General features: G+C 49.7%; 1 protein-coding gene across 1 annotated transcript in view; it reads left to right on the top strand.

Moving 5' to 3' along the window:
- BMPER (BMP binding endothelial regulator) overlaps positions 1-15893 on the top strand; it is a 227661-nt gene extending 211768 nt beyond the window's left edge. The window contains exons 14-15 of the mRNA XM_036247202.1: positions 6749-6879; positions 15611-15893. Of these exons, the coding sequence (XP_036103095.1) occupies positions 6749-6879; positions 15611-15792 (313 nt within the window). The 3' untranslated portion in view covers positions 15793-15893. The remainder of the gene's footprint in view (positions 1-6748; positions 6880-15610) is intronic.
- Positions 15894-16138: the final 245 nt, after the last annotated feature.

Raw genomic sequence — 16138 nt, 5'->3', positions numbered from 1 at the left:
CACAGCTCAGGAAAGCAGCCTCGGGTTCCCCGGTGGATCCCTCGGCCCTGTCTTGAATGCTGGTTTTGTGACTGCTTGGGGCACCACAGATCACCGAGCACAGACAGCCACTGCTGAGTTACAGATGAAATGACTGCCTAGGTGTCATGTGACATGGATATGCCTTCTTACTGTGCTTGCCACCTCTAGTTACGTCCACGCGACTCCGGTGAGGGAGGCCAGGGCAGAATCGGAAGGGTTAAAGTATAAGGGAGTTGTTAATAGTCTCTTGGAGGTTAAATACACTGTGTCTCCGGTGCCCTCCCCCTTCCCCTCCCCCATTGATGCCCAGGCGCTAACAAGCCCGAGACACCTTCGCTCCTGTCTAGGAACTTTGCAGACACACAGCGAGGAAGGCCGTACGCCCCGTGTCTTCTAGCCGCCCCCCGCCTGGGTTCTGCTGTTGCGCCCAGGAAAGCTGACCTTCCATCGAACAGCGTCGTCCAGCCGGAGGCTCTGCCCGTGGCGGTGGCTCGGGCTCCCGGCTGGGGCCGGCCGCTGTCGCTCCCCATGTGCCCTCCTGTTCTCCCAAAGCAGCGTGGAGGGTTCTCAGTGGCTCGACTTGTGTCCGGGTAGCAGAGGCAAGAGCATTTGCCTCTGACAGGGTGGCCCCCGTACCAGAAAGAGCAGAGGGGAAACCACGCGGCGTGCCGTCGCTAGGAAGCCGGGAGATGTTGATGTTTGGGTTTGAGCAGCGCCGGAGCCTTGCCTTTTCAATAGCAGGGAGACCCATCGGTTATCCTTGCACTATTGAATGTGCTGTTCTGCAAACGTGTCATTAAGGCAGAATCCTCTCATCAGATCCTTTTTATTCCACCGTCCATTAAGTTAAAAAAGAGTCCCCGTGGGGACAGGAGGGTAGCACAAGAAGGTGGGAATGAGCACGCAGCGGAAGGTCCGGGTAGAAGCAGCTGTGTTCAGAGGTTGCGGTGGCCGGCAGCCCCCGGGGCCGTGGCCATGCTGGGCAGCCGCCAGGGAGTCCGGGCAAGGATGGGATCCATGCTCCTCAGACATCAGTGTCCAGCGTTCTGGCCCGTGGAAGCTGAGCAAAGGTCATCAGGCCATTCTCGTCCACTCTTCTGTGACTCGCTGAATGTTTACTGAGCTGTTCTTGGCTGGGGGCCCTCCTACGGAGAAAGAGGTGATTAGGACTCAAAGGGTCTGAGCAAAGGGTGTGGAGGGGACAGAACCCAGTGAGAAGGGCTAACGTTCCTTGGGCTGGTCACCGAGCACCACGGAGGAACCGGACCTCTAACAGGATAGGCATTCGAGTTTCCGGGGGGCAAAGCCAGGGAAACAGGTCAGGGCGGGGCGAGCGAGGTGGGAGATGCCGGGGGTAATACGATGTTCCCTGCGCCCCGGCAAAAGAATGAATGGGGAAGAGCGAGGGGTGATCTAGACCACGAGGGACCTTGAATTTGATGCCAAGAAATCGGAACGGTCTCTGCGGGTGCCCAGTAAGAAGGCAGGAGTGAGCCTGGTCTGAATCTCCCCACACACGAGAGGTTTCCCAACACATGGAGCCGCACTCCTGGTACCAAGATCCGGGAGGACTTTCTGCAGTGATGGGCCAGTTGTGAATCGTCCCTGTTCAACGCTGTGGCCGCTAACCACATGTGGCCGATGAGCACAGAATGTGGCTAGTGTGGCCGGGGGACTTGAATTTGCATGTACTTAACTGCGCGGAACACCTTTCCACGTCCATGGCTCCCCGTGGACAGTGGCCGCTGGCCTGGAACTTGCAGGAGCCGCGATTGGGACCGATGGGGGCACAGACATGTAGGGCTCCCCTGCCACCAAGGTGAGGCGGATTCCAGGGAGGGAGCTGGCCGCCGGCGGGTTCAGATCCAGCTGCACCGGGTGCGAGGAGGAAGGCCTCACTGAGGTGGACACACAGGCAGAAAGCGACTGGACAAGGGAGGCCATTAATGGGTGACGAAGTGCCGCCACCCTGTCCCTGTGACCCTACACGAGCTCTGGGCACCCTCTTTCTGTATGTCTGCAACAAGCCGATGTGCAAACCCCACGGAACAGGACTGGCCTGCCCCTCTGTGCTGCTGGAAAGAAGCCAGGGGCCGAGTGGCCAAGGCACAGTCATTAGCGACGCTAAGTAAAAGCGTCTGATGGAGAGGATGCTGTGAAGGGCTCGCTGAGGCGGGCGCGCTACCTGGACAAGCCCACTTGCCATGCGACGTGAGTGCCCACGGGAGAAAGGAGCCGCTGCCTCCCGACCCGGACTCCAGCGCCAAGCAGGACGCAGCTGGCCGGGGAGCACCGTGGACGCGGAGGAACCAAGGCCATAAAGTTCAGCAACGCCCCCTCCTTCTGCCAAAGCCCGTGCACGCACGGCGCGGTGCACACCACTCGGGAAAGGGGGCAGCCTCCCTAACCCCGAACTCGGCCGCCATCAGGCCTTCCTCCTGCCGGTTATTCATGTGATAAGCACAAACTGAACGTGTGAATAGTAATAGTTGTGCCTCTCCCTGAAACCTGAAGTGTGTTTGAGGATGTTTTTATGTCTCTGAATGAGCGTCTGTGTACCCAGCAGAAGCATGCACAATCAGTCATTCCCCCACGTGAAGGCCACCGCATGGGGGACCAAGGAGGCAGGTCTGGGGACTTCCCCCCGAATCACAGGCTAAGCCAGGAGGCCTCCGATGCCGACGGGGAAGACTTCAGCGGAAGCAATCTTCCTAAGACCCACGAGCGAACACTCTATTTTTCTCCCGTTCCTCATTCCTTACTTTCTTGCTCTAGTCCCTAAATTCTGATTTAAATAGTAATATGTCCCATGTTCTTATTGTCGCTGTTTTCACACTCCACTGTGATTGATTTGTCTCTTGTGAACCTTTGAGCATCTCTGTGTTTCATTATTTTTTGTCTTCTGTGGCTGACCACACAACATTGAAACACAGTTTTGCTTTATTTCAATGAATGCTTCTTGAATGTTTCCTCATATTTTTAAAAGTTTCCAAAACATTATTGTAATGTCTGTAGAATATTTTATTGAGGAGGTCACCTAAATTTATTCAACTAGATGCCATGGTAGGAGTTTTAGTTTTTTTGTTTTGTTTTGTTTTGTTTTGTTTTGTCACTTTAAATAGTCTTGTGATGAAAACCCCTGTATATAAAGTCTTTGTCCACATTTATTACTGTTTCTTTAGGCGTGGAATTTTCTAACCAAAGGATAAGATCCTTTCTTGGGCTGTTTATCAGCACTGCCAAAGTGCTGTCTAGGGCTGTCCCCTAACGTGGTTGGGGTATCAGGAAGACCGGAAGCTTAGGGCCGGGTTTGCAGTCCGGACCTGCCACCAGCCCTGTGACCTTGGGCACGGTGTTCACCTCTCCTGGCTTCAGCCCGCCTGTCCGTCCAGTGGGCCTGTAGTGAGCCCTGCCCAGGGCCCTGGCCGTGAGGACGAAGGAGGTGACCACGGAAATGCTGACTGCAGCAACATGCTCGGGGTGAGCTGTGAACGCGACCTTCTGCCCGGAGGTGGGACTCTGCCTATTTCTACGTTCTCTCCCAAACTCTGGCTCAGTTCTGTGTGAACATCATCAACTGGATATGTGAAAGAAGACAGCTTGCCGTTTTAAATTCTGCGACAAAATACAGCTTTCAAGCCTTCAAAGACATGCGAAATATTTCAAGCAAAGGGCTCTTTGATGAAGACTTTTGCCTCCAACCTTGTCCCTCATGAGTGCCAAAGAGCCAGGTCAGCTCCCACCTTCTTCGTTTCCAAGGGCAGATGTATCGGGGAGCGTGTCCGAAGGCGCAGGTGGTCTGGGGGGGCGGTGTACGGACGGAGTGAGTATTAAACCTGTGCCTGAAACAGTTCCTCCCCCAGTCTCGACGGCTGGGTTTAGCTGTCCACAATGTATGTTGAATCGTACAACTAGCTTCACGAGACAACCTGCAGAAACAGAGAAGGGAGGGGAAGACTTCGCGGCTCTCCTTTCGACCAGACACATCAAACTGTACTTGGTTACTGTCCACACGATTTCACAGAACTGCAGTAGATTTTTTTTTTTTTTCAAATCAGAGGGTGTGTTTCCTCCTGTCGAGACCGGCTCTTGTCCACACAAATACTGTCACTTTTCCAGGTCCACAAGGTGCCGTCCCCGTCATGTCACTGCAAGGGTTTGTGGACGAGGGAAAGGGACCCACACACCCCGTGGGCCAAGAAGGAGGTGGGTGACCAGCGCGTCCTGGGAAGCTGAGTGGAAATGGGTTAGAGGGTCGATCCCGGGCCAGCGGCTCATGTCACCCGAGGTCCCCACGCACCTGTGAAGGGTGTGGGTTAGTCGGAAATGAAAACCGAAGCAACAAAGGAAATGCTGATGAGGAAGTTTCGTTCTCGGACGTTAGAGGTCGTGTTCAGGACCAGCCTTATCTGGCTTCTCCTGGCAGCCTGGAGGCACCACAGGAACTGAAAGACACAGCGCGGTGTCTCGCCCCGGGAAGGGTTGGCCAGGGAACGCGATGCTGCTGGATTTCTGTACGCACGTGGGGGAGCCACGCAGCCCGGATAAGCAGAGAGGAGAAAGATCAATCTTCTGTCCCGACTATTGTGTCTGAGGTTTCATCCAAGAATCTCCCCTTGTGCCGTGGAAGGGCTGTCTGGTTTCAGGTTTGCTCCTCTTTGGCCTCTGACGGTACATGTTCCCAGGGCTCTGCCCTTGAGCATTGAGCTGCAGCAACTTTGTGGGTACAGGGTGAGTCTCTGGATCCTTTAACACGGTTCCTGCCATTCATTCCTGTGCAGAGTAGGCGGTGCACCAGCGCCTACACCGAGCTGCCTGGTCGCTCTCTGAGCAGGTGTGCAGACACGTCCCACCAAGAGAAAACGGTGACGTACCCACATTGGATGGCCATGTCCTGATCACCTTTCAAGATCGCCCTTGCTATTTGTCTTCTTGAATTAGGTTCTGTAAGGAAGAGGTTTTGCCGTGAAAAAGTGGGACCAAATAGGGGTAGTTGAATGTCATTAATCTTGGGGGCCCCTTTATAAATGTGGGGTCAGAGCTGTTATGTGATGCAGTAGCTGGAAGGTGACAGTGAGGACGGTGGTCCGGTGTGAGAAAGAAAGCACCGGTCTCAGAGGCCGGAGATGTCATTTAATTCACTCTCTTACCACTTATCAGCGCGACTTTGGGCCCAACTGTTCATTTGTGAAATGACCTCTTCGTTTACCAGACTATCCAATGTCCTGTTGACCTCACAGTAACAGGCTGCACTTCATAAGCTGTAGTATCATGTGCCAATAAGGTCATTATGGTGTCTATGAGGCTGACATGTTTCAAAATGTGTGACTTTGCATTTAAACGTATTGCTGTTCTCTTTATGCCCCGGCGCATTATTTCCATCTTCAGAGTTAAGCGGAGGAGACCTTGGTCCAGTCCTCTTTCTCCTCCAGTGTAATTAGGGGTTGGAAAGTTTTGCTTTATTTGGTTTTTTATCCTCACCCGAGGATATTTTTCCATTTTTTGTACAGATAGAAGGGGAGGGAGAGAGAGTGAGAAACATCGACGTGAAGGGACACATCGAGTGGCTGCCACCCGCACGACCAACCAGGGCCGGGGACAAACTGCAACCGAAGTACGTGCCCTTAGCGGGAACCGAACCCGGGTCTCTCCGGACCGCAGGCTGACGCTCTAACCGCTGAGCCAAACTGGCCAGGGCTTTTTTTTTTTTTTTTTTTTTTTATTTATTTTTTTTTTTTATCCTCCTCCGAGGACATTTTTCCATTTTTTTTTGTTCAGGTAGAGTGGGAGGGAGAGAGAGGAAGAGAGAGAGAGAGAGGGAAACATCGATGTGAAAGGGACACATCGAGTGGCTGCCACCCGCACGACCAACCAGGGCCGGGGACAAACTGCAACCGAGGTACGTGCCCTTAGCGGGAACCGAACCCGGGTCTCTCGGGACCGCAGGCAGACGCTCTAACCGCTGAGCCAAACCGGCCAGGGCTTATAAATAGTTTTATTTATTTTTTTTTAATTTTTTTTGTGGTATGTGTCCCTAGAGGGAACCGAACCCGGGAGTCTCTGGTCCACAGGCCAACGCTCAACCGCTGAGCCAAGCTGGCCAGGGCCTTTATTTGGAACTTGTCACCCACATTCTTAAAAATGGGGTTCCGTGTTTCTTGAAAGACGAAGATCCCTTGGATACTGCCAGGGGATTTTGTGCTTCCATCCCATGGGTGACTGGGTTATATTGTGACAAGGGCTACCCTTCCTACGTCAGAGCTATCCACGTATCCATGACAACATGACAACACCCTGAGGGGGCGGTACGTGAAGCGTCGCATGTCCACAGGATAACCACGTGGTACACATGGCTATTGACATCTAGGTGAATTAAAGTCAAATCAAGTGAAACATTCGGTTCCTCGGACACACCGGTACATTCCAAGGGCTCAGCAGGCAGATGGAGGTAGTGGCCCCTGGTCCCGACTGTGGACGGTAGAACACGTCTGTCACGGCAGAAGGTTCTGTTGGACAGCCCTGCGCTAAAAGAAAGGGAATCTCGGACCAGGCCATTCAGAGGTGACCAGCCTAGGTTCCGGGCATACTTTTATACCATTTTTAGGTTTCCACCCTAAAATAGCAAGCTTTAATGGCCAGTCAGGGTTCCCCACTCAGCCCTGGCTGCAAGCCCCCTTGAGGGTGTGTGATAGTCCTAAATGTTTATTTCTTTCCATTGGTTCCTTAGGTCCTGCGTGACGGACATGTGTGAATGTCCAGTCCATAAAAACTGTTACTGTGAGTCGTTCCTGGCGTATACGCGGGCCTGCCAGAGAGAGGGCATCGGCGTCCACTGGGAGCCGCAGCGGAACTGTGCAGGTGAGGGGTCCTGGGGTTCTCCATCAGAAGGCACTCTAATGCCCCAAGCAGCAATGGCCACGTGCCCCTTGGCCGAAGGGCCGTCCTGGCAGTGGCCCGACGGATTGCAACGTAATAACATGCAGGGCTCCCACGGGGGCGGGGCAGGAGGCACTGGAGAGCAACGCTTCACGAGGAGCACGTTCGAACAACGTGAGGATTTCCACTGTTACGACACCCTCGCAGCCTCAGCTACCAGCCGGATGGACTTAGCGCACGTGTGGAACAGAGCAGATTCAGGACAGTCACAGTCATTTAAGGTGTTTAGGATGCATGTGACCTTTTTTTTTTTTGAGAGAGAGAGAGATTGTGCTACAAATCCTAGCAGAATGTTCTTTACCGTCTGAGACAGATTTCTGTAATAGTAGGTATAGCCCTTTGATCTCAGGCAAGTTATCTAGCTTATTTGATACCTATGAAATGGACACATTTGCTCATCCAAGAAATACGTCCTACACAGTGGTTGAGTACAGGGCATCATGCTACATAAGCACGAAGGGTACTTGGGTCACTTTGATAACGGTGACCCTCTGTCGCTGAGGTGCTGATAGTCCAATGAGAAAACCAGACACAATCGGTAACTCTACACTAGATACTTGCTAAGTACGGTCGATGTGATGAAGGCAAGAAATAGAGCAAAGCAACAGAAAACGAGCGGAGAGGGAGGGGGTGGCATTTGGACGGTGTCGAGGGAAGGCTTTTCTCTGTGGGGTGATGTTTCAGCAGGCTCTGAAGGGTCATAGGGAGTCAGGAGGCATTCTGTGCAGGAAAAAGCCTATCTGGTGGCCATAGGGAGGAATAAAATACATGCTCTCCAACAGGAAGGGAGCCAGTGTGGGCCGGGCGTGGTGCACCAGGAAAGGGGCATTGGATGAGGGTGGGGTAGAAGCCGGAGAGGGCTTTGCAGGGCGTGGGAAGCAGTCCAGCTTTTATTCCAAGAGGAGTAGAAGCCACTGGTGGGCTTTAAGCAAACCTCTTTCTGCTTTTGCAAGATCACCCTGTGCAGAGGCTCATGTGTAGACTGGATCGGATGGGGCCCGGTTGGAAGCAGATGACCAGGCAGGAGGCTGTTGCTGTAGTCGTGGCGGAGAACAATGCTAGTACTTGGATTAAGACAGAGGCAATGTGTGGGCAGGGAAGAAGACAGTCTAGATAGATTTGGAAATTTTGCAACAATATCTTCTATGCAGAGCGGTCAGCATTAGTGCTACGTATGTGAAATTTCTGGAATTGCATCCAACTCAGAAGATGCTCAGTCAATAGTAGCTGTGGCTGATATTGAGATTTGGAGATGAGATGACTGAGTATTTGTGACTTCGCTCGGGGGCTGGCAAACGTCTTTCTGTAAAGAGCCAGATTGGCCTGGAATGAAGAGGCCCACATTACACTGGCACTAATAACCTTCGCTCGGATGTTAGGGAAGAAGACAGTCCATAGCATTGCTGACTCTGGACGTCTCCATTGGTGGAGCACAGGCCTGGCCCTCGGCTTGGAAGAGGGGTCAAGAAGAGTTGTCTGGAAGCTGTCTTTTCAGCGGATGGACATCTTGTTCCCTTGGACCAGTGGATCTCAATTTGACTGACCTTGGAGTCCCTTTGGGAGCTTCAAAACAGTAACAGCAAAACCCCAGAAAGCGATGCCTGGGCCCGGTGCCCAGATATCCCTCTTTAATTGGTCTCGTGTGTCTTTTCAAACCTCTCAGGTGGTTCTGACCTGCAGTCAGAGTTGAAACCACTGAGTTAATTTGAAGGCTTACTGGGGTGGCTTTGGGGGAGCGATTAAGACAGGTTTTCGGAGGTTACTAAAGCGTCCTCGAGCTGCCCCTTGTCGCAGTCACAAGTCTGTGTCTGCAAAGCACCAAGCCCTGTCATCTCCCCCGACTTCCCTTTTAGATTTGCTCTCTGCTCTGCAAACCCAGGTCCGATTTTCAGGTCTCAGTTCACTTTGCGCAGCAAGAGTGACTGTAGCCGTGCTGCCCACACCTCAGAGCAGTGTGGGTTTGATGAAAATAGCTCACATTCGGTGTGCTGACATCTCCTGCAGGGGAGACTGAATGGCTTAGCTCTTCCCTGACGCATCGGGGCTGGTTAGCACGGCAGGGGCGATGTCTTGGGGGACTGGGTCCCTTCAGCACACCTCGAATACTCCTCTTGAATATTCCTTCTCTATTTTGAGTCCCTCTTCCCCTGAATCCGCCAGAAAATGAATAAAATAAATGAAGTCAGGAACCATCTGCCCACCCTGGTGTGGTGCCGGGCTCAGCGGAACTTCGTTCACCGTATTAGCCGTGGTGGTGTGGTGAGACGGATCGTGTTAGACACGGAATCTGTGACCTCTTCCTGGCCCGAGCTCTGTGCAGCACCATTCCCGTGCGTGCACTGCCTCGGAAGACTGCACACTTCATGTCGGCAGCCGGGTTTCAGGAGCGGAATCTCAGGAGCTGAAATTACTTTTCTAATGGAAAAGGAATATGGATTCTGAAAGGTTTCATGTGCCGCTTACAGTTATGGAGCCATCTGAGTGAAGTATAACTCCATCCGTGTGTGGTTGCAGGGGAACCTTTTACGCGCACACACACACACACGCACACACGCACGCATACGCACACACGTGCACACATGCATGCGCATGCACGCACGCGCACACGCATGCAGACAGCACTTCCCAGATTGACAGCTGGCACGTGAGACATTTACAGAGACGTGGCATCTCTCAGTGGATTCATTTCTGATTCATCTGGAACTCTAAAGACTGTACGAATACTCTTTCCTTGCTTTTAGCTCCCAGAGAAGAGAAATGTTTCAGAGTAAAAGATGGGAAGTTGAACAAACAAGAAGTCAGCCAGGCTTGAAACCGAATGGACGTGGGACTGTCCAAGGGTAGCCCGGGGTTAGCCCTGCGCCTGCCACGCCTAAGTACATGCCCACCAGCTGTGGTGGGAAGGACCCGTGGAGCTCTGGTCTAGCATGTGAAGTGCCAAACACAGTACACCAGGCGAGGTCTATAAAAGTCAAATAATGACAATTTATAGTAATATTACAATTTTCTAAGCACATCCTTCCTCAAGGACTACACTAGCACTTTTATTACATTTTATCAGTTTAAATCCACATTGTAATCTATTTGGTGACATTCTATTACCCACATTTTACTGGTAAGGACACTGAGGCTTAGAATATTTAAATAATCTGCTGAAAGTCACAGAGCTAGAAAAGGAGGACATGGGGGAATGAAACCCTGGCCAACGTACTCTATAGCCTCTGTTTTGTTTTGTTTTTTCTTTATTGATTTGTTTAGAGAGAGAGGGGAAGGGAGAAGGAGAGAGAGGGAAACATTGAGGAGCAAGAACATTGACTGGCCACCTCCTGCATGCCCCGCACTGGGGATCGGGCCCACAACCTGGGCATGTGCCCTGACCGGGAATCGAACCCAGACCTCCTGGTACATGGGTCAACGCTCAACTACTGAGCCACACTGGCCAGACTGCCCTAGTTTTTGAAAACAATACTCAACCGAGTGAATTTCCTTAAATGCAAATATGCAGATTGAATCACACATATGTCCTAAAAATTATCATTTGCCTTTTGTAAGTTTGAAAGAAAATTGGATTCACAGAAAGGCAACCCAGGGTCCAAGTCAATATTAACTTTATGGGATCCTCTAAAAGTTGTGCCAATTTGAAGGCAAAGTCAATTATATCTTCCCATAGTAAAAACACATCTAAGACTCCCCTTTGCCAGGATTATAGCCCCTGCCTACTCGTCTGCCTTTGTCTCCTCTCCCTCCTCAAATTTCACCCCCACGCCAAGGACCCCCTTCCCCACTGCTCATGCTTGTCCACACCCCGGCTCGGCTCCGGCTCCTCCCTCTGCCTGGCGAATTCTTCCTGCCATTGTCCGATCATGTCTACTCACCTTTTAAGACTGAAGTGGGATCTAGTCTCTGGTCTTCCTTGATCCCTACCCGCCTCGACATGGAGTTGCTCTCTCTCTTTCCTCCCCTGTCCTTTGCTCCCACTGTCTGGTATGGTCCATCCTGCATTTCATTCAGAATCTGTTCCCAGGTCACCTGCACCACTGGGTTGTCAGCCCAGACTCCTGTAGCTGGAGGTCAGAGATGACAGGATTGACGTTCGATTCCCTTTCGAATTCCCAGATTCGACACAGTAGACACTTAGTAGGTGTTTATTGATTTAATTTTAATTGAAATGGAGATGATGAAAAAGATCCCTCCCCCCCAGAAGTTCTTTATTTTTTACCTGTAGATTGCGAGGGAAATACCAGTGTTCGATAGTTGAAGGTTGAGATGTCACAGGAGAACATGAGTAAGTTAAGTGGTAGAGCCAAGAAAAAGAGTCGAGAGATCAGGAGGAAATGCCCTCGGAGACGTGGTGTCTTTAATGAGGGGAAAGAGGAAATCCCGCTGAGTGTGCACACTGCAGGGACTGGGTGAGACGCGGGGGGGAGCAGAATGTCTGGAGGGTGAGCGAGCTGAGACATTCCGGGGGCAGCAGAGTGGAAAATGAACTCAGGCCGGCCGAGTGTGATCCGCAGCGGACGTGTGTGATGGATCGACCGTCATTAAGATGAAATTATCACCTGACAGGCACAAGCATTCACTAAGCTGCTCTTCTGTGCTCGGCCCTGTGCCAGAACTTTGGGTCACAGGAGACTTTTCTGCCCCCAAGAGTTCAGGTCTCCACAGTCCACTCTCTTCCACCAGGGATGCTTGGATAGTGGCCCCCAAATCTACAGATACGTGGGCCCTACTGCAGACTCACAACACAAGTCTGTGGGGTGAGACTGAGGAATATGTATCTTTTTAAAAGATACTCAGGGGACTCTTGTGAGCATCTCTGATCAGGAACTACAGCCGCACCATAATTGTGGGATTGAAACAAATAAACAACAATAATGTGGCGAGTGCTGTGGAATACAGGTCCAGGGAGCTGCTAACCTGAAGGGGGTCACATTTGAATTAAGACCTGGAAAATGATGAGCTTATGAAGAGAATCAGAACTGATGATAATGTATTTCAGAGCTCTCTGGAGATTGGAGCTGAGACTGATACCTGGTGAGAGAGAGAGAGAGAATACAAGACAATGTCGAGAGAAGCATCTTGGAGTTAATTTGCTAGGGAATAGACAAATTAGATCAAGAGAGAAAAGGTGTTCCCAAGATGTCAGCAAAAGAACCCGGAGAATTCAGTGTCGTAAGATAACATGGACAAAAAGACCAAATACTTTGTGGCGAGGTCATGGGACGGTGGGGGTTGCCACCCGTCAGTGGATTTGGTCATGACTGAAAATGTGGGTGGAACCGGTTCAGTGAAGTGGTGAGAAAGACGGGTCACCAATGCCAATTCCTTGCAGAGGAATTGGATAAAATGACCATAGCCTCTCCTATGAAGTTTGGAGGTAAAAGAAAGAAGAAAGTAAGTCTGATAGATTCAGGAATATCTTTCTTTTTTAATTGTTGAAAATATTACAGATGTACCCTTCCCCCCCACCCCCATTGACCCCTCCTTCCTGCTCCCACCCCCTCCTGCCTTCCCCAGCTTAGGGTCCGTGTCGATTGGTTGTGCATATATGCATATAAGATCCTTGGTTCATCTCCTCCCACCCCTCCCTCCCCACTCCCTCTGAGGTCTGACAGTCTGTTCCCTACTTCCATGGTTCTGGGTCTCTTCTGGTCGACAGCTTATTTTATTCATTATATTCCACAAATAAGTGAGACCATGTGGTTTTGTCTTCCTCTGACTGGCTTATTTCACTTAGGATAATACTCTCCAGGTCCCTCCGTGTCATCTCAAAGGGTAAGAGATCTCTCTTTCTTACAGCTGCATAGTGTTCTCTTAGGGAATATCTTTTGTTAAAGATGAGTGTTGATATGAACATATTTCTAATATTTAAAGGGTGGAGCCAACACAGAGAAGGAGAAGATGAATGTTCAGTGAGAACAAATAATAAAGCAAGTTCCTGGAGGAGATGGGTCTGAAAACAGGACCAGCAAATCAAGGATGGGTGCAAAGGAAGACAGGCCGTAGGGAGATGCGCTAAGGGTGCACGAGCAGACGACCCAACTCCATCCAGAGGACTAGCGCTCTGGCACGTGGGGAGAGCTCGCATAGGTTTAGGTGGAAGATTCTGGAAAACAGTAGGAGCTGCCACTGTGCACCTCCTCCCACTTCGAAAGGAATCGCTGCCTCTCATTTGCTAGAAATGCACGAGTCTCTGCAGTGACTGAAGCATGACCGTGAGGCTGTTATTAGGACCAGTTCTCGATCCCGACTGCACATTAAAATCACCTGTGCTGGGAAGGCCTTTTTTTAGTTACTGGTAACTTGGTTCCACCTTTAACAGTTCTAGATTAATCGGTCGAGGGTGAGGTCCAGGCATCAGGAAGCTCCCCGGTAACACTAATTTCCAGCTTCGAACACCATTGGGTCATACAAACATAACAGTGCGTTATGCAGTTATGAGTGTGAAGATGATATTCAACTAGAACATCCCCAGAGTATCAGGCCTGTGAGGGTATCGTCACAGAAAAGAGAAAAAGAGAAGAATTCTGAAGGGATCAGTGAAAAGTGAAAAGGTGATCAGGAAAGCACAAATGGAGAGATTTAAAGGAAGAGTAAGGTTGATTCGCACATGCACTTGATCATGTATCTGTAAACCCAATCACCCAGCAGCCCTCTGGGTACCTCCTACACACATGTGCAACGCCACACTGCTACTAAAAATGAAGAAACAGACAGGCTTTGCTAGGTTTAGTTGCAGTGGAAAGAGAGAGGACAGGGAGACCGGTTGCTATCACTTCCTGTTGTAAATGCAGAGACAGAGGCGGGCAGCAGGTGCTCTGAGTAGGCAGTAGAGGGGCCTCTCATCCAGCAAGAGAGGTGGCAGAGAAGGGAGGGGACGGAGTCTAAATGAGAGGAAGCTGGGATGGACTCTGGTGACCACACTAGACTATGGCACTGGATCAACGCCGAGGACAGGTCTCCAGGATTGGCTGGGCGACCAGAGGCTCCTAGTAGCCTAAGGAATAGAATAGAATTATGAAAAGCCAGAACAACCGAATAAAGCTACATTGGGGCACACCTGATTTCCCCCTACTTGGCTTTGCTCTTTTATAAAATGTTATTTTCAGTGACAGTTTACACGCAGTGTTATTTTGTATTAGTTTCCATTGGACAGCCTGGGGGTTAGACAATCATACTTTAAAGTGATCCTCCCAATACTTCAGGTACCCACCTGGCACCACACATAATGATTACAATATTATTGACTATATTCTCTATGCTATCATTTACATCCCCTGGGTTATTTTCTAACTACCAATTCGTACTTCTTAATTCCTTCACTTTTTTTCACCCAGCTCCCAAACCCCTCCACTCTGACAACTCTGTCTATTCTCTGTATCTATGAAGCTGTTTCTGTTCTTTTGTTTGTTTATTTTGCTTTTTAGATCCCATACATAAGTGAAATCATATGGTATTTGTCTTTGTCTTACTTATTTCACTTAGCATAATACCCTCTAGGTCCATCCATGCTGCCACACATAGAAAAATTTCATTCTTTTTTATGGTGGAGTAATATTGCATTGTATATATTTACCACAGTTTTTTAACCTGCTCATCTATTGATGGGCACTTGGGTTGCTTTCATATCTTGGCTTTTGTACATAATGTTGCACTGAACATAGAGGTGCATATATCCCTTCAAATTAGTGTTTTAGTTTTCTTCAGATATGTACTGAGAAGTGGAATCACTGGTCATAAAACAGTTGGATTTTCACTATTTTTAGGAACTGCCATACTATTTTCCATAGTGGCTGCACCATCTGCATTCCTACCAACAATGCACAGGGTTCCCTTCCCCACCTCCTCACCAACACTTGTTGCTTGTTGATGACAGCCATTCTGATATGTGTGAGGTGATGCCTCACTGTGGTTTTGACTCGGATTTCCCTGATGATTAGTGATGCTGAGCATCTTTGCATGTCTATTGGCCATCTGTATGTCCTCTTTGGGGAAGTGTCTATTCAGGTCCTCTGCCCATGTTTTAATAAGATTGTTTGCTCTTTTGGTGTTGAGTTGTATGAGTTCTTTATAAATTTTGGACATTAATCTTGTTACTGGGATTATTTGGCTTTATTCTTGCTCTGACTTGCTTCGAATTGATTAATTCAACACATAATTAAAATACGATTAAAATATGTAACACCTTTCCAATGTCCAATGTAGTTTTTTCCCTGTATGTGTAATGGTGTCTATCTGAATATTGGTGTGGTTGCACAAAATGTTCCTATTCATCATAGTACAGTTGCTTAAAGGACTCTTCGGAGTTCATTTTTCACGCTCTTATCAATAACCAGATAACCTTATAGATTTTCTTGTAGCTTTACTAACGCACAGGCTGTCTTATCTGGGATTAAAGCGCTTTCATTTTACTTTGTTTTGAAGTTCCGCGGCCAGCAGGCGGACCTTTGGTGTTATTCTCCAGGAGCAGGTGACTCCCAGTGCTTTCGGAATGTTGGGTGTTCAGTAAGCCTCTGTTAAGACGCAGCAGCAAACCTGTGCTGTGCAGAGGCCTGTGCAGTGAGGACAGGAGCCTGCAGAATGGCCTCAGGCTGGGGGTGAGTTAACGAGGCCGTTTCTCCGCATCTCACCTGTGTCTCTTCCTTTTTTCCAGCCACCCAGTGTAAGCACGGGGCTGTGTACGACACCTGTGGTCCGGGATGTGTCAAGACCTGTGACAACTGGAATGAGATTGGCCCATGCAATAAGCCGTGCATCGCAGGCTGCCACTGTCCGGCCAACCTGGTCCTTCACAGGGGAAGGTGCATCAAGCCAGTCCTTTGTCCTCAGCGGTGACCTTTGGTCAGCAGCTTAAGACTTGGGAACCTGGTGTCCTCGACACTGAAGTGAAGAGCCAGTGGAGGACTGCAGTATTTGTGTGCCGATCCTGCAGACACACAGAGTATATATGTGTACATATAGAGATATATAGATCTATGCAGAAGCATTTCATCATTTATATAAACTACAGGTGGATTATTATATGTATATTTTTTGCTATAAGACGTGTATTATTTCTAGAACCCTAAACTGTAAGCCAGTGGATACATTGTCTAAATAAACCAGGTGCTTTTTAATTTAATAAGGCAGCATGCAGACATATCGGATGGCTTTGACATCATAGACATCGCCCTTTTTAAGG

This window comes from Molossus molossus, unplaced genomic scaffold, assembly GCF_014108415.1.
Source record: "Molossus molossus isolate mMolMol1 unplaced genomic scaffold, mMolMol1.p scaffold_m16_p_7, whole genome shotgun sequence".
NCBI classification, from domain to species: domain Eukaryota; kingdom Metazoa; phylum Chordata; class Mammalia; order Chiroptera; family Molossidae; genus Molossus; species Molossus molossus.
This window is presented reverse-complemented; position numbering and strand designations above follow the sequence as displayed.